The 24240-nt window shown below is 42.1% G+C and overlaps 1 protein-coding gene across 5 annotated transcripts in view; it reads left to right on the plus strand.

Annotated features, from left to right (window-relative positions):
- The window catches only part of RAB11FIP4 (RAB11 family interacting protein 4), a 124871-nt gene extending 101074 nt beyond the window's left edge, over positions 1–23797 (plus strand). For 3 of the 5 annotated variants that reach the window (XM_035558847.2, XM_035558851.2, XM_035558850.2), the window contains 12 exons: positions 1428–1651; positions 4920–5111; positions 6642–6776; positions 8260–8295; positions 9215–9314; positions 9670–9773; positions 10321–10461; positions 11014–11095; positions 11394–11531; positions 12029–12187; positions 12542–12685; positions 14469–23797. In XM_035558847.2, coding sequence (XP_035414740.1) covers positions 1428–1651; positions 4920–5111; positions 6642–6776; positions 8260–8295; positions 9215–9314; positions 9670–9773; positions 10321–10461; positions 11014–11095; positions 11394–11531; positions 12029–12187; positions 12542–12685; positions 14469–14585 — 1572 coding nt within the window. In that variant the 3' untranslated portion in view covers positions 14586–23797. The remainder of the gene's footprint in view (positions 1–1427; positions 1652–4919; positions 5112–6641; positions 6777–8259; positions 8296–9214; positions 9315–9669; positions 9774–10320; positions 10462–11013; positions 11096–11393; positions 11532–12028; positions 12188–12541; positions 12686–14468) is intronic. The other 2 variants (XM_035558849.2, XM_035558852.2) reach the window with 1 other exon arrangement.
- The last annotated feature ends 443 nt before the right edge of the window (positions 23798–24240 follow it).

The following is a 24240-nucleotide window of genomic DNA, read 5'->3' on the forward strand; positions in this document are numbered from 1 at the left end:
GGAAAACGAGACCTGTGTTTCCAGTAGCAGTCGTTGCAGATCTCAAAAACCTGCAGCCTATGGCTGACTCCTACCGTGCTGAGGTGGAAAAATGACTAAGAAAAATTGGCGTCACTGGTGTAGAGCACCACAAGTGCTATAACAGGGGATTTAATCCCCCATGGCACTAGCATAGGAGTGCCCAGAGGCTGCAGGGAACTGCCTGAAGCCATGGCACTGCCAGCAGCACCTCTGTAACAGCATGCCAACAAACATGCTTGCCAGGAGGGCAGCTGGTGCTGTCAGCGGTGCCAGGCTGCCGCTGCCCTGGGATTTCTTGGAAGGAGCAGGGCAGGAGGACAGTTGGACCTAAATATGGACTATTTCTGTGAATGAAATGCTTCATTACTTGTGCCAGTAAACTAAGCCTTAACTTGCTGGCAGTAATTCACCGGTAAAACTGCCTGTGGAATGAGCAGGTGAGCTTTGGAGCGGGGCTCCGAGTCAGAGCGTTTGCGTGCGTCGCTGCCGAGCCCTGAGCAACTTGTGTCTCGCTGGATGGGAACTGCCAAAGCAGTACTGTGCTGTCACATACCAGACAAAGGACGGAGTAAAATGTTAGGCTTCATTTTCTCAATTAAGAATTTTTGGTTGTCCCTCAAGAACAAGAAAACACAAAGCAGCTTGTCCTGACTATTGTGAATGTTCATGGGGCAAGAGGGGGAGGGAGGGGACGAGCAGCAACAGGGAAGTGTTGCAGCAATAAGGATGACGTCTTACTTTAGCTAGTACTTAATTAAGACTGGTTCCAGGAAGAAGGAACAGATGGCTTTGTGCTTTTTGGGGCTTTTGGGGGCTTTTCCTTAACTCTGCCTGTCTCCCTCCTGCCACTCTCTCGTGTCTTTGATTCCTGGTAAGTCTTGGTTGGTGGTGGCAATGTTTTAACACCTGCCGACTTCCCACCCCTCCAAAATACAGATTTTTGCCCACCCGTGAAGACAGAGTAAGGTGTTACACTTATCTGGGTTGCTTTTGTTTAATTGATGATACATGACATGTGAAGTAGCTGAGAGTTGGTCCTGCAGTAAGCTTCTTACAAAGGATGCTTCTTCTCAGATTAAAAGTCCTTTGAGGATATTTATTACTCTGATTGTATTTTGACAGTAAATTAGGCCCAAATTGACTGCATGTTATAACTGGGTCTTGCATCTCTCCTATGGAAGAGACAGCAGGTCAGGGGCAGTGATCAAGCTCCTATGTGGAAGGTGCAAGCTGCCCTTGGGGCTTGCAGGATCTGGCCTTTGAAAAACATGTCAAGCTTTTTGTTTTATGGCTTTAATACCACTCATGCTTATTAGGGCATCCAGAGGGTGGGTTACTGCTTCCCCTGTATCCTCTTAGCTGCCTTGGGGGATGATCTGAATTGCCTCCCAATTCTTCTTTTCCAGGGTGGTGAAATCCAGGACTGTGCCTACCTGGACAGCGAAGGTGCCTACAGCGAGTCGGAGCTCTTTCCTGATGACGACACGATGACGCTAGCACAGCAAGAGGTTCACCATGAGTCTGACATGGACAGTGCCATCGAGAGTGCCCAGAGCTCGGAGGCCTCCGACGTGTGTCGGATCGAGGAGAAGGACGGTGTTCTTGGTGGCCTATTCCTGCCTGGTGACAAGTGAGTGGTTGTTTTGCCTCATGACAGCTCTGTTTTGAGGCATTTGTAAAAGGGCCAGGGCGGAAAAAGCTTTTATTTGACTGATCCCTCCAGAAGGAGGCTGAGGATGCCTGAAGGATTTAGAAATTTGATATCCTTTTGAAATATAAGGATGATAGATCTCCAGAGCCTCTAAGTGGCTTAGACAGTCTCAGCCCAGGCTTCTTTTGGTGTGTTCTGTGAACACCCATGGAACTTCTGTGTTGTGTGTCAAAGTGAAAACGTTGGGTTGTCCATCTCCAGAAAGGATCGCTTTATTGGCATCCCCACAAACTTAGGATCTTCTGTGTTACTGCCGTTTACGTGCTGGAGTTGAAACAAATGCTTTCCACAACGTAGCACAATATGGAGGATGTTGCTTTAGCCTTTTTTATGTCTAGGTATCTGAAGACATGGGCGCTGCTGATCTGCTTTGTGACTCCATGTACCAAATTAATTCTGTTTCTAATTTTCCATGATCATTAGTGTTCAACAGTAACTGGTGTTTAACACAGGGTATCCTGCCATGTGTGTGTGTAACCATAGTTTGCTGCTAACACAAGAGTGTCTCAGTAATCCTAACTTGACTCTTTACAGGGATGCTGTTAAATGCTGACTTGCAGGGGAAGGGACCCAAACTGATGTAATCCTGCTTTCCATTGAGTTAATGGAGTAGCACAGGACAGAGTTCACCTGGGCTTGCTTTATAAGCCTCTGCCCTTTCTTCCTTATTTTTGGCTTGTCCTCTTGGTTTGTGCCTCTTGAGTTTCCTTCCTTGCTCAGGCAGTTGTCCTCTTTCCTGGGCCTAATCAGGTGCTCTCCATTCAGCCTCATTCCTGCTCTCCTGAGTTTCTCAGCTAGCTGAGATCTGGCCTTCTCCCACTTGCCCTAGCAACTCCAGAGACTTTGTCAAGCTAACTCCAGTTCTTCATCAGCCCTTTATCAAACTTCTCTCCTTACTTTGCCATTCCCAGTTCTCTCTAAGCACCCACCCTTGCAGTGGCTGACTTTTACCCATATTGCTTTTGAAATGAGTATCTTTCCTCCAAACTGCGTAATTTGGGGGGGAATTCATAATTGTGAATGAGGATGGGATGGAACTTTGTGCATCCTGTACAACTCCATCTGGGTAGGCTGGGAACTACTAAAAGCTACAGTGCTACTACTAAAAAATCTTGCTTTATCCATCAAGGCCTACTCAGCTTTGGTAAATTTGGAAAGCTTCATGCTCTTCTATTAGAAGTAACAAGAGAGGTTTCTGCCTTGGCTGAACCCAGATACCTGCTTGTTGCAGAAGCAGGTGGGTTGTGCATCAGTTGTGTGTCAGCACTTGGCAAAGTCCTGCTCTGAAGAACAGAAAGTAGCTTTAGAAAAACACGCAGTCTGAAAGCTTCCTTTAGAAACTGTTAGAATGGGAAAACCAGCTTCTTTTAGCAACTCCCTTAAAATGACTGAGCAACTCCTAGGAAGTTTCCAGTCTGAGGCTGATTATGAGTTCAGGATCCATCCTGGCCATGGCCTGTTTCAGCCCAAGCAGCTTAGAGTTTGGCAAAGCTTACCAATGAAAAGTTCTAAGCGACACTGCCAAGTCCAGCAGTGGTGACTGATTGTAGCGTAGCTGCCATAAGAGAAATAAGAAAGGACAACTGTAAGACTTAGCCAAGTGTTAGGGTTAACAGGCTGCCAAACAGCAGTCTGTTAGCAAGTGGTGCTGTTCAAGGACTGTCTGTGCAGGAGTGTGGATTTTATTGACAGTTATATGTTGTCATCCCAACTGAGGCCTCATCATCAGCCTCCAACCTTGGTGGAAGTGTTATGAGGAGCTTCTTCCTAAATTGATTTAGTGTAACAACACTGAGATGAAAGCACTGCAGTTGTAATTACGCAGATTGTAGTTGCCCAAAATCTTCATCAATGCATAGTATGCCTGTGGCACAGCAGCTCTTTATGAATAGATGAGTGTGATATGTCAAGCTTCTCACTAAGCCGTCTCCTAGCCAAGGAGCCTTGTTAAATGAAAGTTTGTTCTATTTCTAGATGAGCATTCCTATCTTTCATGATCTTCATCCTTTGATAATGTGCCAGGCTTGACTTGCTGTAATTTCTGTTAGCGTAAGTTAGATAAATGAAGTGCAGGTTGTAATGGATCTCCTCAAAACAGAAGCAACAGAAGAGCATACATGTGTAATGCTGGCTGGCTTCCTCTTCTACTAATTTCTTTTGAAGGGAGGAGATACACAAATAATGTTTGTGCCAACCACCAAAGCAACATGGTTGTGTCTCATGTTTACAGCTCCCCAGCACGGTATTACAGGAAGAGGAATCTCCCTGTTCTCAGAAAGTGCAGGGCATGGTTAGGAGGCTCAAGGCAGGTTCAGAAAAGACACCAAGGAGATGATATGGGTGAGCTGCTGGAGGTCAGCCTCAGCTGGGAGCTACCATCCCTGCAGCAGGCGTCGTATTGGTCGTGGTGTGTTAGTTGTGGTGTGCTCGGCGCTGCTCTGCCAGCTGCTTTGGGCTGCCTGGCTCTGCTGATCCTCGCACAGGTTTGTGTACCTGCATGGTTGCTCTCAGGTCACGGGGTCCTGCTGTTCTCTACCTGTTTGGCACTATCTTGGGTAATTCTGTGGTAACACAGCAGCCGATTCTTGGGGTCCATATCTTCTCTGAAAGATACATTTTGTCATGACAGAAAGAAGGGCTGGGATCCAGCCTCGATTAGGTCACATCTCTGGTTTTCGTGACTCTCATTCCCAGCTCGTCTGGCACGTGGTGAGCTGAAGCTGTTTCTGGCCACACAAAAGAGAGTGGCTGAAGCTCACGGGGTGGGGGAGAGGGTTTATGGAGATTACTGGGAACTGGTTGTGGAATGCAGCGGCTGCCTCAGTCTTGCACACATCCCTTTCACTGCCCCATGCGTTTTGGAGACGTCTGCACAGTTCCTGCATCAGCTGAAGTCCCATAAGCAGCAGTCTTGTGGAAATGGTGGCTGAGGATTGTGAAGCTGTACTATTTAAACTGCAGTGGCTGGTGTCGATGCAAACCTGTCTCACAGGTAGCTTGTTTGTAGGTTCTCATGCTTTTGTCTTTCAAGGCACCATGACAAATGCACATCAGGTACGTTTGTCGCTTCAGTTTTTTAGTGGGCTACAACTTCAAATGAGGGGACAAACCGAAAAGGTGGAAGACTCCATGTGAGGTTAGATGCTATCAAAGTCAGCCTTCCAGACGTTTTGACCTCTTGTTTCAGGTCAAGTCCTCACAACCCTTCTGCAGCATCTGACCTCTCCACTTACTCCACCGCCTCTCTGATAAGTAATGAAGAACAGTTTGAAGACTATGGGGAAGGAGATGATGTGGATTTTACTCCCAGTAGCCCATGCCCTGATGATGAGACCAGAACCAACGCCTACTCTGACCTTGGCTCATCTGTATCTTCCAGGTTGCTCCTTATTCATTAAATTTTTTTCATTTTTTTTGTTCTTCTCTGAGCCTGGGTGACCATACCAGGATTTCCAGTGGTAATAGACTTGCCTTTAAAGAAAAATACGATCCGTTCGTTTTCTGCCCTCCAATTGACAGACTACACTTGATAATCAGAGTTATAGCAAATACATTGCTTCTGGTAGCTACTGTTGGGTTCTGCCGAAATAACTGCTGCTCTGCTTGTAGAGTTTTCTTTCGATTGCAAGCAGCAGGTATCACAGTTAGGGGGTAGTATTGGAAGTTACCTGCTGTAAGTCAGATACCAGCTTAGTGCTATGCACCTAGTGTTATGCACTAGCCTTGGTGCAATGGAGAGAAGATCTGCAAGAGCTGTTCCTCATTAGTGTTTTAATACTGCAAATCCTTAATATTATCCTGTAAGATGAAGTTCTGTATACAGACGGGCTGGTGTGAAACAAGCATCTATATTGACTTAGAATGTCTTTGAGAACATAAGCAAGTAGTTGCTGTCTGTTAGGAGCTGGAAATGCTGCCACAGTCCACCAGTTCCTGGATGCAACCACACTCTCGGTAGCTTTTATGTCCTAAGACCGAGTCAGTTGCTGATTTAAAATCCTTCTCCAAGCAAGGGAGTGGGTGAGCAGGGTTCAGGAAGAGCCAAGCATGTTGAAGACTAGGATTTGTCTACTCGAATCACTAGTGCATGAAGGTCTTGTGCTTGATTGCTGACAAGCTCACTGCATCCCACTGTTCCGCATGCAACCCCGGCGTGCCACCCCGTGTTTCATGGACCTCCATGATCCAGCCTCACTGCTGCCATCACGATGCATGCAGAGCCAGCATCCCTCTGTGCTGCCCTTTCATGATAATGGCTTGTGTTCTTCATCCCTCATTTTCTCAAGCTTATGCAGTCCTTTCCATTCCTGGGGCTCTGTGCATTTCATGCCATGATTGGTCTTTTTTTATTTCAGTTTATTTTCCCTTTATCATACAAAGAGCTACTGTTATCTCCTCTTTAGACCTATGTCCACCTCTCCCTACCTCCTCATTCCAGGCTTCCCTCTCCCTTACCATCTGCGGGGTTTCACGTGATTTCTTCCTGCCAGGCTACTCTGTTTTCATCTTCCTGCCTTTCTCCTGGATGAGGGAGCCTTCAGGTTGCATGCCATGCAGGGGCAAGATAAGCAAGAAGAGAAAGGGGGACACTGCTGAGGTGGAACATACTACTGTAGCTGCTTTTGCTACATGTATCGCATGGGCTCTGTGCATCTTGTGCTGTTCTTCCAGTTGTCCAAACTGGTTCTTTCCACTGATACTCAGAACATGTCTTCTGGAAAGCCTCAACTCAGGCAGGTAGAATTGCCCTTAAACGAGCATTCCTCATCATCACCTCTAAGACAGATGGGCCCTGGAGAGAGGTGGTTCCCCACATCTCTCGTCTGTGATTCTGACACACAGCCAAGAGGCAAAACCTGCTCAGGGTTCGTTACTATAGCCAGTAATCTCTCTCCTTTCCTGCAAACAGTGCTGGCCAAACACCCCGAAAAATGAGGCATGTTTATAACAGCGAGTTACTGGATGTTTACTGCTCACAGTGCTGCAAAAAGATAAATCTGCTCAACGATTTGGAAGCCAGGCTGAAAAACTTGAAAGCAAACAGGTAAGCAGCCTATTGCACTGCTTTTAGCAATGCTTCCTTGAAATACAACCATCTATTGGCAGGAGAGGAGGAAGAAAAACTCTCTGCTTCCCTGTGTCCCATTCGGTCTTACACACATTGTGTTGCTCTTGCAACAGCTGTTTCTAGTAAGAAAGTCAGACCTTGACATCTAGCATGAACAAATATGCTGTTCCTCATTAAGTAATAAGTATTTTTTCTGTCTTGAGTGTATTAATGCTGTCTATGCCTTAAATATTTCAACCAATGGGCTCTTTGATGACAGAGTGAGAGTGATATTTCCAGGATTTTTTCCCAGGAAGTGGGGTCTGCGGTACTGCTTAGTGCAGATCTACGATCAGCTTTGTTTTTCTCCAGGTAGGAAGGAATGATCTTGGCAGATCCTTGGCTAATGTGTATAACTTTACATATACCTCTCATGAAGCTATTGGTCAGCAGAAGTGCTTCAGTCCTGTGGGGTTTTTTCCCTCCTAAAGGGAACTTGAAAAAATGATGAATCCTAGGGCAGAAGTGACTTTGGGGCTCTTTGTAATTTCAGCTTTCCTTACGTTTCTGTCCCTGTTACTCCAACCACTTCTAAGCTGTGCTGAGCACTTAGAAGGAATCCCTCACTTCCAACAATCAGATGGGTTTTTTGAAGGAGATTATTCAGTGAGCTTCTAGCTCCCTCTAGAAACTGAATGTAACTCCTGCCTGTCTACATAGTCCTTGGCTCAGAGTACAGTGCTCAGAGCTTCTTCCCATGACGACACAGTAGCATCGTACTTGATAGGAACATTGTTCCTGCCCTAGCAAGGACTCTGCTAAAACCCAGACCATGCCTAGCTAGACCTTTGGTAGTTTTTTGAGTGAGGTTGTACATACCTGGCTGAAAGAGGGTGGTGCTCTAATACAGAGCTTTGCGCCCAGAGATGTGGCATTTTGTCAAGAGATGCAACTGGATATTTTGATTTGGTTCTAGTGCTCTTGTCTGGAATCCAGTCCCTCCTTTGGATAATACTAGTCTTCAGATGCAAAAGGAAACTAAAAATTGAGAGCATCTCAGTTTCTGTGCTGAGCTGGGAAACATTATGCTGAAGGATAACCTATCTGTTTATAAAATCATCTGAAATTTGGGAATCCCAAATAAACATCCATTACTAACTCAGTGTCCTTTTGTGATGTTTCTAATGTTAGCTTCACTCTGATTTACACTGACAAATTTCTGCTAAATATAACAGTACTTGCAGATTGACATATTAATGATCACAGTAACTTGTGGCTCCACTCATCTTCACATTGTTAATAACTGCAGATTTTGATTGAGTTGTCTCAGAACATCGTTCACAGAACCTTTTTTTTTTTCACTAAGAAAGTCAATATTATGTTTCATTGTGCAATTCAGTTGAAGATTAAACTGAGATTGAATTCAACACTGATCAAATAAGTGTTTAATTCCTGTATCATGCCTTCTGTATCCTTGTAGCCCTAACAGGAAAATATCAAGCACAGCTTTTGGAAGGTAAGTGTCTTCAACTTTTTTTTTCTGAATACTTGTGGAATCAGCTGTAACAATTCCATAACTGGGAGTAGGAGGAGAGAGGAGGAATAAGCTTGGTAAAGCAAGCTAAGCTTTCAAGGAAAGAGGCCTATATTTGGGTAGCAGTGTTACAGAATGTAAAAGTTACTTCTAGTCTTGGAGCAGGTCCCTGGACGGGGAAGAGCTCTACTAAGAAGAACACAGTTGGTCGGTTGTCTGTCAGTTGTTTTCCTTTAAATTGTTATTCCATCATTCTAGCTACTGCTTCTTTCACCCTCATAGTACAGGACTTTTTGTTGTTTTTGTTGCTAAAACACAAAGGATAGCAAGAGCATGCCTTTGGAAAGGACATACATAGTCGTGGTCTTCCTTTGGCTGAATAAACCAGCCCTGGGCTGGGTAGGGCTGGAAGTTTCAAGAATATTTTAGATGCTCTCCAGTATTATGTATTCTGACAGTATTCTCTATTGGGAACTGAGATTCAGATTTCTTTTTTTTTCCTGTTTTTAAAGAAGCTCTTACTGTATGAAAATTTCTAGATTAGCTGTACCAACCAGTGCACAGTGGTAACCTTTGGATTTCTAATAAGGCAAATATAACTTGGTATGTAGTGTGAATAAAGCTAAGCAGGCTTAAAACAATGCTAATGCTGGTGACAGGTCCTATCAAAAAGAACAGAGAGCTTACACTCTGGAACTAATGTCATTGGTTGTGCTCAGTATGACTTCATTTAGCTACCAGTCTCTTGTAAGAGTTGTGCTTAAGTAGTTGTAATTGTCATTGAAATGATTGCACAGATTTTAGCATTGGATGTTGTAAGTGCAAAGCCAGGCTATAAGACTGCACCTACACTCCTTTTCCTCCTTCCTCAAGTAAAATAATTATCCTTCTGATTTTTCAGACAGCTCTTCCACAATAGCAACTTCAGCAGCAGTAATGGCAGCACAGAAGACCTGTTCAGAGACAGTATAGACTCCTGTGATAATGATATAACTGAAAAGGTAAGAAGCTGTGTGCATTGCAATTAATGTACCTAACCAAATCCTGCTCGAGTCGTATATCAATTGAGGAAGCTGTCTTTCTCACAGTTACCAGTGATATGAAGTAGTTCATTCAAATTGTCTAAGCTATTCCATTAATATTAAAACTCTTTTTCACAAAAATGAAGGAGCTATGGAAGTACAGATCTAGGGGCACTGTATTGGTACCTCTTTACTGTGTATTTGCGTTGATCACCTTGAAGGGAAGTATACCCTCTTTTAAATGGCTACCATAGCAAAATGTCAATTAGAAAAGGTGCAGGGGTGTATGAAGAGATTCAGACTCTCAATTCTTCTTTTCCACTCTCCCTTCCAGGTAACATACCTAGAAAAAAAAGTTACAGAATTGGAGAACGATAGCCTAACAAATGGTGACCTGAAGAGCAAACTGAAACAAGAGAACACGCAGCTAGTTCACAGGTAATGAAGCACAGAGCCAGTTCTCTATCATGTCACAGCAGTGCTAGAACAAAGTTGGAGGGAAAGAACATGTCTACCTGTAAAATGTGACCGAGTTTTCTGCCTCAATACTGATAGAACAAAGCAAGGCTTCATGTGAGAAATGGAATAGGGCTGCCTTGCTGAATTTTCAGCAAACAGAGGCACATTTCTAGTGCAGAGAGATGTTACTAACTCATATAGAACAAGCTCTTTTGTTATAAGGCAGGTTACCATTGGGTTTTATAATGTGCATAGGAAGAACAGTAGGCTGGTGCTGGGGAGAACAGATAGACTTCTTGAGACTGAAAATGAAGGAATAATAGATGAACTGATACTACTTAATTCTGTGCATGTTGGGAAGATTAAATACCAAGAGAGCTACTGGGAGAGGTTAAATGTTGAGGAAGATGGTGAAGTAGAATGGAATAAAGAAGTGAGGAGGGAAGCAGGCAATGACGTTGCATGCATTTTTTTATTTTTAAATACGTATGAATCTGCTACTGAAAATGAGACTTGGCTTCCTTAGAGTTCATGAGCTGGAAGAATTATTGAAAGACCAAGAGACATCAGCAGAACAGACCCTGGAAGAAGAGATAAAGAGACATCGAGAAGCATATAGCAAGTATGAAAAAGAGAAAGGCACAGAAATTGAACTGCTAAACACAAGGTAAGAAACATCTTGGTCCCACCCAGGACAGAGTACATTTTTTTCTCTTCCTCTTTCTTCTGTATGTAAATGTAGGCTGATCACACCCAGACAGCGCACCGGTGGTTAGAGGGTAATAGTTCTACAGAGTAGCCATGCAGTTGCATGTCTAATACCCTTTTTGCCCAGTCATAGAGGGTGGTTTACATTAGTGCTTTTATACATGTGGCCCATGTAGACAGCTTAGCTGGTTACTAGGCATGGATTCAAGGAGGGAGTTGTGGCCAGCTGTACCAGACATTTGTCTCTGTATTCGTTTCTTTATACTTAATTCTTTTTAGATATCAGTTGTGATGAATATAAGAAATCGCATGTCAGCATAGCATTTTTGGCCCTAAAAACAAACAAACAAAAAGGAACCCAATAACTCATGATAAAAATGCCAGGATTAGAAAGGTTTTCTTCACTGGTCTTTCTGTCAAGTGCAAGCAAAATAGCTTTTTAGAGCATGTTGTTTTGCATGTCTGTATTCTTGAAGAGACATTTGCTGTAAGACTTGTATTATTGATACAGGGTTCAGCAACTGGAAGATGAAAATGGTGAGCTGAAAAGCACTGTCACACGACTGAAATCGCAAACAGAGAGATTAGATGAGGTAACAAAACTCTCGAGTGCTGATTGAGTCCTTGATGTCAAGTGCAAATTGACAGCAGCTTGATTTGTGCAAAGGCAAACTCCTATAGTGATTTGCTCTGGTTTTGTAACTGGCCTTCCCTAAATGGGAATATTAATGGGATTGGAGCATTGGTCACCTTTAGTGGCAGAAATGCCCTGAGACATGTGCCAGTTTACCTGTCTATATGTAATATAGATGTGTCTATAGATTTGTGTTGTAAAACTGAGGATGGCTCTTGCATTTGCAAGCTAGCTGTGAAGTCCCCCATTTATTCCAGGAGAGGCAACGCATGTCAGACAGGTTGGAGGACACTAGTCTGCGACTGAAGGATGAGATGGATTTGTACAAGAGAATGATGGATAAGCTGCGGCAGAACAGACTGGAATTTAACAAGGAGAGGGAAGCCACACAGGAGGTAGGTGTGAGGAGGGTTGTAAGATCAGGCAATTGCATTTTATCTGCATGGAAGCCATCTGAAAAAGTATAGACAGACAGGATGAATACTGAAAATACAACATCCAGTGAATATATTACTGGATTGTATTTCTATGGGAGGGATACCCATACGGTGATGAATGTTGCAAGAACACTTAATAAATGACAATCCCAAAAGGTTTACAACTCTTTGAGAACTTGAAGTCTTGAATGCGTGCCATAAGATTGCTTTTCTAAGCTTGCAAGGAGCCTCTCAGATGCCAAGCTTGGATATCAGAGCCTCTTCCAGCTCTGAAACAGTGTAGGTGATTTGCCCTTCCACAGAAGGCAAGAGGCTGTATTTAGGAGTGTCTGGCCTTGACCAGGCTTACACAGTGCTCTTGTCACAGTGCAAAGGTGCAGCAAAAAGATGGCTGCTGCCAGGGAGGGCTGGTTATGCAGAGGCTGGAGAGACATGGCCTTATTGTGTGTCTGCAGCTCATTGAGGACTTGCGGAAGGAACTGGAGCACTTGCAGCTCTACAAGCTGGAATGTGAGCGTCCTGGACGGGGGAGAAGTTCTTCATCCAGTGTGAGTGAATTCAATGCCAAAACCAGAGAGGTGGAAATGGAGCATGAAATAAAACGGCTGAAGCAGGTGAGCAGGGAAGGGCCTCACAGTCCCTTGGTGAGTCCCAGTGAACTGTGCAGGACTGCTCTGAAAAATGCCTATAGCTGCACATCCTAGGATGCTGCTTCTAGGTTTTTGTGTCCTCTCCTGCTTCCCCTTTAAGTGCAGGATGTGCCTGGCATTCGTCTAGGATTTATTTGTACAGGAGATAAAAGTTGTGCACCTAGGAAACACCTGCAGTTTAGGTGGGGACAACTTGCCACTGGTAAGAGAGTTGCGAGCTTGCAGCCTTACTGTATCTCATCCACACTAGCTGTGATTTTTTTTTTATGAATCCTTGTAGGAATAACTTAAAAGGAATGTCTTTTCTTCCTTAAATAGGAGAATCAGAAACTTCGTGACCAAAATGATGATCTTAATGGACAGATCCTTAGTCTGAGTCTTTATGAAGCTAAAAATCTCTTTGCAACACAAACAAAAGCCCAGTCATTGGCTGCTGAAATTGATTCTGCATCAAGAGATGAGGTAATATACCTTTTTATTAAGTACTAAATCCAAAAATCTATTTTTTTTCAATTTAATTAACTGCCAAAGTTAAATTGTCTGAAGATGACAAGAGAACAACAGAAAAAATAGTTTTGTTAGAAGTTCAAGAGTATTAGAAGATTGATTTAAATGAACAATGGTTTAGGGGCTCCTTTTAACATAACTCTTCCATTTCTGCATCTCAAAGTTGGAATTACTAGAATCTCAATGAACTGTTTTACAATGTATTTATTTTAACATCTGTCTTACAGGGGACGGTGGTATTATGGCGTTAACTTCATATAGACATTGCTGTAGCTAGTTAATTAAATCTTCACTTTCCATTCTAAATTTAGTTCTAAGTTACTTCAGTAACAAGCTTTCACTTAGATCTAAATTTGTGCTGTAATAGAGCTGAATTCTTGCAGAAGTAGGCAGTGTGCAAGTGATGATCTGGTAATGCTTTCAAAGATGTTGTAGGAGACAGCTTGATGCAGCCCACATGCAAACAGGTACAGCTTCCTTTAATCTGCTGGACGGATCAGGAGATCAGGCCAACAGAAACGTAAGAGTTCCCAGGGAAAAAGACAAGTTGGGGATGAAAGAGTTTAAAATGAATTGTTTGCTTTTATGCTTTGTTTTTTTTTCTGGACAGAACTTCCCATTTCTTCTTTAAGAGGAAACTTTCTTACCCAGTTTGTACTGGAATGGCCCTGTTAGCCTTAGCCCTTGGATGGTTCCCTTAAAGTGAATTACATACTCAAATTTCTTGCTGTACTGTGAAGAAATGGGGTTTAACTGTTGCACTCTAATTGAGTAAAAGCAAATTGGGTTTTGCTATTGTCAAGGCATCTTTATTTCTCCTTCTGAGTCTCATGGCTCTGGCTCATGCAGAGAATACCCAGCACTCCTCTAAAGGAGCAGTGTGCCTTGCAGCTGTGGCCCAGGCTTAGTAAACCTCCCAGACCAGCATAATGCTTTCCCATTGTGCTGGTTATCCTGGATAATCAAAGTGAAGGTGAGAGGCTGCAGGTTCAGTGTGGGACTTCCTTGCAGGCTAATGCAAATGGGCACCTGAATCACATTAGCTTTAGGAGGATCTGGGGTTTTGACACTTCTGGGTAGCTTTGGCAGCTTGACATTAAACATGCTGTGTATAAAAAAGCAAGCTGTTTTCAACTTGGAAATGTTAAAGGGCCTTTCACAGCTCAAAGGTCTAGTGAAACACAATATGTATTTAATGTAGGAGTATATGTAGCTAAGGTTAGTGGGTGTTTTTTTTGTTTGTTTTGTTTTGCATGGCTTTTAGGAAAAAAAAAAAGAAAAAAAAACAGTATGCATATGATACAAAGGGAGCTCCTGTTGTTCCTAGCCCAAAACACTGAAATCCATGTTCTGCTCAGCAACCTTCCATGCAAATCTACTGAAATCTAAAGCAAGCTGGGTACAATGAAGTTTCCTGCATTGAGATGAGTTGTTGCTCATCCATGGTGTGGGTACAGGATGGATTGGTGTGCTAGATGTGGAATTTGTGTTTCAAATGACCTGCCAAAAGATACCTGGTGGTGACTGCTTACCGCTTTCCTAAATAATAAAGGTCTTTCATATGCAAATCCTTTCTAACAGAGATAAAGGAAGGAGGCAGAGGTAGAATATCTGTCATATAAGGTAATGATAAGGTAATGGTGATCTTGAGCAGGCACTTGTCTCTTGCCTTGCTGAATTCATGCCATTATGTAAACTAGTTACAGTGCTGGAGGAGTAACTTTGAAATGTGTTTCAGCTCATGGAAGCCCTTAAAGAACAGGAAGAGATAAATTACAGATTGCGACAGTATATGGACAAGATCATTTTGGCAATCCTAGATCACAACCCATCTATCTTGGAAATAAAGAATTGAAGAGAACACAAAAAGGAAAAGCAGCAACTGCCTGATATCTCTGCACATGCCACTGGATCTAAACAACACTGATACTGTAAATCTATAAATATATATATACACTACGTGTGAGTGTGGGTGCGCGGGTGTTTATATGATGTTTGGTACACTGTTATTTGTCGTTGAATTGGCTTGGTTAGACTTTTTCCATGCACTTTCAATACCTGTGACAAGATAGATACTGTATATTAATGTAATAACAATATAACTGGATCATGCTGTTTTAGATACTGGACAAAATGATTCTACCTCTAGTTGTAAGGTAAAAAAGACAATGGAAACATATGGATGTGACCCTAACTTTAGGAGCAAGAATTATTCTTTCGTTCTTCCAGGAATTTGGGTACCACAAACCGATCAACATACCCAGGTTCAGTTCCTGACTGGTGCTGACTGTGTAATTTCCTATTCAATTTAGCTTTATTACTTAAACCACACATGGGAAAAGAAAATTTGGGGAAAAGGAGAGACAAAGTATGAGAAAAAAGTGGAAGACATTGCTGAATTGTTGCTATCTGTGTAAAATCACCATCCACTTGTTTGCCATTGTCAGCACAAAGTGCTTTTTATAGGAGATCGCTCTGGAGCCTGCTTTGGGATGCTCTGAGCCAGCCCACTCTTTAGTGTATGTGCACGCATGTGTATGTTTTATGCCAGGGTCCCTGTAGCATTGAGGCTAAGAAGCTCTTCAAATCTATTCCCCTATTTTCAGGGGTTTATCATGGGCCATTGATATGAACTCTGGGATCCTACACCTTAATTTTGAAGATTTCACTGAAGAAATATGCCAATTCTTAAAAAAAAAAAAAAAAAAAAAAAAAGAGAGAGAAAAAGGAAAAATTGCATGAAATAGCCCACTTCTTGAGGAGGAGGAGGTGCCCTTGAAATCAGGTGATAAGTTGCTTTCCCACTGCCAGACACTGCACTCTGTGGAGTGACTGAGTGACCTTTTGTGGGCAAGCTGTAGGGAGGACCATCTCTGTCCTAACACAGCGCTGCAGAGAAGTCTGCTGTGGAGTGACTTTTACCTATAGGGCAGTAAAAAGCAAAAGAGCTTGGTCTTGCAGAAGTTACCAATCCAGACTGAGTACACACGTGCATATCTGAAGCTCTGAATAGGGAATACATCCTGATTTACTGAGCAGTTGTGCAGGTGCTTAACTTTAAATGCGTACTGTGACTGCTCGTATAATTCAGTGGGACAGAACAAAAGCTTTAAAGTTGAGTGTGTGCTAAAATGCTGCCTTAAAGAGGGATGGACTTCAACACGTGCCTGTGTTTTCCTTAGCTGGATCTGTGTACTGTAGGGCTAGGACCTTTTTAACCAATAATTACTGCAACTTATATAAAAGAAGCTGATGGAATTGGCTGATAGTTAAATGCTTAAAAAAAATAAATTATTCCATGCACATTTTTAAGTAAAAATTTCACACTTCAAATTCCTTTAGATTGATGCCAACTGACACAGAAAAACAGGCCCAAGTATCTGGCTTTTCCCAATGCATAGAGATGTTTCCTGTATTGAATACACTCCCCAGAAGAATGTTACAGTAGCAATGACTGTGCTTTTCTGTGTATTTCTTGCTGTTGGCACTGTCTTGCCCCTAGTATTCTCTTGATGTATCTTGGTGTGTATATGTGATGCATTTTTCGGGATTTGAATACATACAATATGTATTCAGTTATGGATGTAAATATATATACATATATTTTTCTGCAGTCTCTGTGCTCTTGCCTTCAGCGATGTGTTACCGGAGTGATGAAAAGGGAGGGGGGGAAAATATCGAATTCAGGCTTTGTCGAAGGCAAGAAAATAAAATAAATTTGTTTCTATGTATCTGCATTAGGCAGGTGTAAAGTAACTGGAAAGCCAGAAGGGACCAGAGGGATAATCATGGGACGCAACATCCCAGCATGAGCAGGTGTCGATAGGACTTCATTGCACTGGGAGAAATGTTAGTCTTGTTCAAACAGTAATGTCTTAGGGCTGGATTCCTGAGGCTGTAGGGTAATCTGGAGGAAGGAATTTAAGGACTAGTCCTTTACCAGCTGGGGATGGTATGAAATGTTCTGTGCTAAATTGCAGCAGCTTCTGTTTGTGGAGGAACAGGTGGAATGCCAAGGACACCCCCCACGTGGGCACCGTTCCCACTACTGCTGCTTCTGGATGTGCCACCCAGCAGGTAGGAGAGAAATGGTTAAACCAGCCTGACGCTACCTACAGATCCCTGCCAAGAGGACTCCTCACCTGCAATTCAGTGACGACAACTCCATCTGCATGGTGATGTCAGTGGGTTGTGCCAAGGACTTTGCTCTTTTTGTAGGCTGCTGAGAACTGTTTCAAACTGTCAAGTGGCTGTTGCTAACCTCCTGTGACAAGCAGGGCTGGGTGAGCCAGCAGCCCTGCTACCGGAGCTAACCGTGCTTGGTAAGTTACACTTCTGTCCTGCCCCCACACAGCGGATTGAAATATGAGTGAAGCAGTTGCAGGTCAGACTGGTGACTGAATGTTTTTCCCCTAAATATTTTGACATAAACTGGACTTGGCTTCAAAATGTTAATCATCTAAAACCCATTCCTGTTAGGGTCAAACATCAGCAAGTGTTGAGGACTAGTTCACAGAAAATTATGCCGAGCACTTGGGAAGCAGAGCACCTGGCGTACTTCACTGAAACTACAGAGTCCATGGACTTGAATGGAAGAAGATGTGATTGTAGTGATATCCAGGATTCTGTGCAGGTACTTACACGTAAGAAACGAATGGTTACCAGTAGTGCCTAAAGGTCAATAAATCTGCCTGAAACGCTGGAAGTGGCACACTAACCAAGGGTACCCAGGAGTGAATTTTATAAAGACTTGCGGAACTTCTTGTTTAGCTCTGCATCCAGCTGCTTAAGAATTTAAAAGTTGTTCCTTGCTTTGCAGTGTTTGAATTTGAAAAGATTTGTCTTACTACCATGTTGGTGGTGTTTGTAGCTTTGTTTTATTGCGTAAAGGAGTTGCTTTTCCACTCCTGTGGGTCTGTTGGTGTGGTACTGCTTTCCACAATGTTCAAATACATATCCAGACACTTTTTGTATTTTACAAGTAATGAGTTGGAGGTAGGAGAGGCATTTCATTTGCAGATACATTTTAAAGAAATAATAAGAAAGTAAAATTAATAAGAATAATTAGCAATTGATTTTTTAAACTGAGTCTAATATTAGCTCCCCAGTAACTACAGACTTTAGACCAACTTATCTTGTAGTCCAAGCCCTGGAGAACCCTTCTATCCCAGAAAATAAGTCATCACATTTTTTGACATGAAGATAACTTGGTAATAAGGGACCATCTTTGGTGGGTCACTGGGGCAGTGAGAAGAGTAATTGGATACCAGTTTTCCAGAGAATGCATATTTTGATCAAGTGTCAGACAGACATACTGGCAGAATAGAAGGGAGGTTTGGGATATAGGAAGGCACTGTTTTCAGTGTCTAATCTCTGACAAATGTCCTATCCTTACTGTCATCTTCCTTTGTGCTTACAGGCGAGCTGGGGAAGCACAGCCTGCCTCTGTCAGCGTTGTGCTTGGCGGAACAATGGCTTGGCTTTCCTGGGTAGATAACTTCAGACAGAAATATGGTATCATCTCATTCTAGCAATACTAAAACATAGTAAACATTCTTGTGTTAAAACCATGCTTTTCATTTAACCCTCAGGGATGTAAATGCACTCCAAGGTACTATCTTTTAATCTGCTCTATAGTTCTTTCTTCTATAGATTCTGAAAAGCTAAGTGATACTCTGGTCAAACTAGTTGCAAACCACTGCAGGTATTTTTGTACAGTGGAAAAAAAAATGACTTGCTTCTGGCTAGAAGCAGTCCTTCACCAGGCTAATCACACACACAAGCTACTGTGGAAAAATATCTCTTAAAACATGCACTTAAAGTTCCTGAAATCCTGAAATGTGGTCTTTTGGGGTTTTCTGATACTGGCTGCTTCACTCCAAGTATCAGCCTTCAGCTGCTACCTAGTTCTGGTTTCAGAGTGTGGTGCTGATTCAAACTATATTGACATTAGAAGAGCATTTTTCAGCTTCTTTAATAACTTCTAATAAAGACTCAGGCTGTTTGAGAACTTGTCGTGCTTTGAAGTGCGACAGTGACAAACTAACCATCCGATCTATTTCTAAAGGAGTTTTTAATACATAGATTTGTAGCAAGTCTCAAAAAAAAATCAATACACTTTTGCTGCCAACTTTCCTTTTACGGTCTTGGGAGAAATTTGGATGTTCCTCAGCCAGCTCTGTAGGCAATTGAATGCAGCATTATTAATTCTCAGAGATGTGTGTATCAACAAACATCTTGCTCTCTGAATGCAGCAAGGCTCCGTTCTACTCTCCAGAGAGGGTCTTAGCCTACTGTATTTAGACTCTAATCTGGCTAGTAATTGAGGGTTTGGAAGCTAATATGTAAACATAGATTGTGGCCTGCTACATCACTGTTCAGCAGACTACATCATAGTGCTAATGACGTGGGATGAGTCTAAGGACTAGAATTTACAAATAACTCCTTTTTTTTTTTTTCCTTCTTTGATGGCAGTGAATATACATACAGTGTTTTCTTAAAACAAATACTGTATGGTGTGGTCTGAGGGATTTTTTCCAAGAAAGAAAGGAAGTAGCAGCTGATCAAACACTTGCCAAATCAGTAGCTTGGCTTATATTGATTTCAGTGAAAACTGACTCAAACTTTAACTGAGCAGTTACTGGATTGGTTCTAGTGTAAGCAGCAATGCTCATATTCTTATGTCATTTGTTACTCAAGGAACATTGTCAAGAAAGCATGACTTGTTATGTACCACAGCTGACTTGAAAGGAAATTAACTGTTCAACAGCTGCTGGCAGTTTGTTCCTTGACACCATCCTTGGGATTGTTTTCTCAGTATTTTTCAATCCAAAATACTGATTCCAAGGCAATTTGCTGTTGAAGCATGTGGCATATGTGAGTTTCTTCTTACTTAATGAAACTTTACATGTACCATAGTCTGAATCGTGTAGTCCTTGCAAGCATTCTGTTCTGCACAGAGGGAGACTTTGCTGGGGCTTCTGTGGTTGTTCTCTGTTTTAGGAGAGAATGTGGGTTCAGCTGAGCACTGCAAACAAAATATTTCAATAATTTAACCAAAGGCTTGTGTGTCTAGCACACAACAAGGCGGAACTTGAGCTGTGGATTATATTTACTAGGGTTATTTTACTATATAGTGACTAGAAGAGGTCTGAAACCCTCATTGTGAGTAGCTATTTTCCTTTTAAAGAGATCAACAGAGATATAGAGAAAATTCTCACCTACTGCCTCCCATTCTTTGTTTTCTATAGTTGCTAAAGAAAGAGGAAAAAGGGAAGGGAAGAATTTTGTTATGCTTGGGGAAAAAATAAAAAGGGTAAAAAACAAACAAAACCCCCACAAAACTTGAAGCCTTATTTGCTTTCCCACAAAGGAACCTCACTTGGCTGCCCTTAGCCAGTACTGATGTCTGTATCATACATTTTACTTCCACTTGAGGTCTTACTTGTGGTCATTCAGTCTTCTGCATCAAAATACAGCAGTTGCTGGTTGAACACTGAGGGACAAAGTTGAGGTTTACTGAGAGTTAAGAGTATGTGTGAGCCTTTAGCACAGACTAGCTCATTTATCAGTGGCTTGTGCACATCAATAGTGATCTGTCTGGGAGGGAATTTTGTGCTGAATTCGTGTTTTAGGAAAAGCATTAGACTGGCTTGAATCTCTTTCTTGAGAGTCGGATTCATTCCTGTGCTTCTTGGGCAGCTTGCACCCCCTTGCTGTGACAGGTTGTCTGGGGAACACAGGACTGCCCCTTACTTGCAGGGGAGTGGTGAAGATGTTGTTGCTATCACTGTACTTCCAGCATGACAGAGAGCAGCCACTGTTGAGACTCAGAGGGAAGTCCCACCTCCATTATGCTTTCAAGATTTAAAAAAGCTTGTGCTTTTTTAGACTAAGTCCATCCTGGTAAGATTTTCCCATCTGAACTCTTATGTCCATTGCTGCTCCTTGGTTAGCACTGTCTGACAGTGATGATGAGTGGTAGTGTATATGGTGCAACCACCGTGGCTGAAACCATTAGCTGTCCTCTACAGCATCCCACCTATATGAGCTGCCGTGTCAGAATATCTTTGACTAGCCTGTCCAAAAAGACAGCATAGAGTTAAGGCTGCAAATGCTTTTCACACAGCTCTGGTTCAGCTTTATTTATATTAGGCTGTGACTTTGTGATTTGCTGATTAAAATTTCTAGATTAGCTGTAACATCCTGACAATTCACTTTTTTTTGAATCTCAATCCCAATGTCTTTAACAAGCCATGAGTCTGCGGCTTGTAGTCAGTACTGAATAATGTACTGGGAAGTGCTCTAAAGTGCAAGTGAGTTGTTTCTTTGTGGATTTCCTCCCCAGAATATTTTCTGTTGGCATTTACACTCATAGTCTTGACCCCAGCCACGGTGCTCACTGTCAAAGCATCTATGTGCCTTGGGGTAGCTACTTTGAGCAGCTGAGAAGGACAAACACAGTATTCTTGGCTTCAGTACAGCTTTAATTAGTGAGATGAATTTTAGCCCTGGCTTTATACCAGGCTGGTGCTCTACATGCCTTCTCTGTGATCCTGAAGACAAGGTGTGTCCCATCTGCATGACAAAATGGTGATTACCGTGATACGCAAGCATATAGGGTGAATAAGACTGAAGTCCATCCAGGTAAGGCAGCACAGGGGTGGCCCTGTAAGCTTTACCTCAGTTCTGTATAGCTATCCAATTGCATGTTGTAACTGTACACTCTGTTTGCAAGGCACAACCTTACTAGCTTAGCCTAACAAGCATAACTTAAAGACAACCAATTCCCCTTCAGACAGAAACATCTGCAAGTTGGGTCACTGTACCGTAGTTTGTGACAGAGCGGAGCCAGCTCACAGTGTTACATTGTCTTCCTTAGACTTTTGTTTGGTTTATTGGCTTAAGTCTTGAAATTTTGTTCAACTCTGAGAGTAGTACCTATTGAAACATAACTAGAGGTTACTTTTAAGTTAAACTTGAATGAAAAAAATAATAAATATGAAATTTTTTGGTATGTTTTGGACATCTATCCCTAGAGTCTGTATTTCTTTCTTACGTAGGTGTTGTTAGTGGTGCAACTGTGACATTTCAGCTGTCAGCTTTCATGTCACCATTCTCAGCAGAGTGAAATTCACCCTGGTGAACTCCCTGCAATGCCCATTGTGACCTGGCAAAGGGTAGGCAGGTGATTGCTCTGGCAGACGTGTTTAATACGCAGTAAGTTATGGGTGCAAAAGGGCTGCAGTTACTCTTCCACCCAGATAGTTGGAGCAGTTACTCTTGTTACACTACCCAACATCAGCCCCATTTTATTTAATACCTTATCCTTAGCTAAATTATTTTGGCTTTGGAGAAAGGCAATTTGAAGGGGGAGAATTTCATGTCATGTGAACACTTCAATATGCTACAGGACAGTAAATGTTGCACTTACAGTATGTTTAAATACTGGGATATTTTGAGAATTACTGTAAAATCAATTGTGGGAGCCATTTGTTTTGCTTTGTTGCACAGATTGTACTTACGTTTTTTGCATGGTTATACATTTTAGTACTTGTGCCTTTCACTTCTATGTTGTGAGAATGCATTTTATTTTCATGTTTCATCTGCTGTTTGGGGTACTTTTTATATACACTTTTTTCATTTGATCTTCATCTCTGATTTTCATGTAATGTAAATGCGTGTATATATAAAATAGGTCAGATTTGTATTCATGTGCCTGAGATGTAAAAAATACTCATTTTGTACAGGTTTTTTTAGAAGCACTAGGTCATGTTCTAAATTACTTAGCAAATGAGGTTTAACATAATTAGCAGCTCTTTGTCTTGTTTTAGAAATGTTGTGTCAGGTGGCTGATCTCTTTTATAAGTCAGTGTGACAAGCACTCCCTGGATTTATTGTTCTGGTATCACTATGAGACCAATTCTATCCACTTGTTAGTTTCAGTAAATTCAAAATAATAAAACATCTAGCTGTATGTTAAGGTCCTGCCTTGATGATTATGGTTTTTATTCACACTAGAGACAACTTGTTTCCTTCTGTACTTGAAATGGACATCAGACAAAAACTTCATTTGAACACGTTGCCCATTTAATTTCAGTTCTGGGATTATTTTTGTGGGAGTGGGTGAGTGATTTACTTTGCCTATTGAAATCAAAAGGGAAATAGCAGTGCCAATTTATAGACCCTCTTTCTTAGGGTAAAATGCTTTGGATTACTACTTCTGTTCCCTTCCAGGCTTCTGTGGCAGCTTTTCCTGGATCTGCACAGCTGAAAGTGCAAGGTGTTGAGAATATGAAGGTAATAGGGCTGGAATTTCTAGCACAGGTGGTTAACTATCTCTAACCTCCACTTGCAGATGTGAGAAATTGGGTGTCTTGCTTTTCACATTTTAGCAGTTGCAGAATAAACTTCCCTTGGGGCTTGTAGCGCAACACTCTCCTGCAGCATTTGGGAAGCAAAATAGATGCCATGTGAGACTGGGCCACCTGTAACTCTTTGGCAACCAGGGCCCTGGTCCTAGAAGTGTCCTTCCCTCCTGCCAACCTCTTCTTGAGCTGGTGCTTTCATTTCTTGAGTGTTGACCCCCTCATCTGGTCAGATGCTTGAATTGTTTCCTCTCTCACATCTTGTATTTTATCAATACCTGATAAGCCTCACTCACCAGCCTCCAGACATGGTGTGAGATAATAAAATGTATTAAGTTGCAAGAAAAAAAAAAAATGAAAAAAAAAATCCTCTAAAAACTCCAAGACCCAAGGTTTTGATCTGTAAAACGCAATGTTCTGTTCTCATGGAGGAGAATTTTTCAAACTGAATTTGGCATCCACTTAACAGACCACAAAGCTGCCTTAGAAGCAAGGGGGTGGTTTTATTTTTTTTACTTCAAAGGCTGCTCGGTAAGAAAGTGAGCAAAGTCCATTCACTCCATTGTTACAGAAAAAAAAAACAGACAGCAAAAATGGCAAATAATTATTTTTAATCTTGTTCTGTAATTTACAACACAAGTGAAGTGATGTCAATACTGTTGCAATGTGCCATTACACTATTTTAATCTGTATTTTCTTGAAATACTTTCTGGGGACAATAAAGCTGTCCTTGCTAATGTGGATCCTCTCATGTAGCTGTAATGTACAAACATATGTAAATAAATTGTTTGCTTTCCCTGCATGATTAAAAAGCTGTCTGTGGTGGGTGACTGATTTGATTTCCCTGTCTACCCTGAATCCCTGGTGCACACAGTGTGCATCCACTTCTGTCTACACTTTTTTTAAAAAGATTGCACAGCTCTGCTCTTGCTTGCCCAAATGCCAAACTCATTAGCTTTGGCCGAGTTACACAGGTACCACTAGGGAATGAATTTGTCTCAGTACATGCTTTATCAGACAGCCACAACTCTGTTAAGTTTCCAGGAGCTTTGTCGGATACATAATGCTAAAGCTTTGCAGGGCCGATGTGTTAATCTCTCCACCCACAGGGCTCCTCTTCTCAATTGATGGCAACTCCAGCTG

Source organism: Cygnus atratus, chromosome 18 (genome assembly GCF_013377495.2).
Source record: "Cygnus atratus isolate AKBS03 ecotype Queensland, Australia chromosome 18, CAtr_DNAZoo_HiC_assembly, whole genome shotgun sequence".
NCBI classification, from domain to species: domain Eukaryota; kingdom Metazoa; phylum Chordata; class Aves; order Anseriformes; family Anatidae; genus Cygnus; species Cygnus atratus.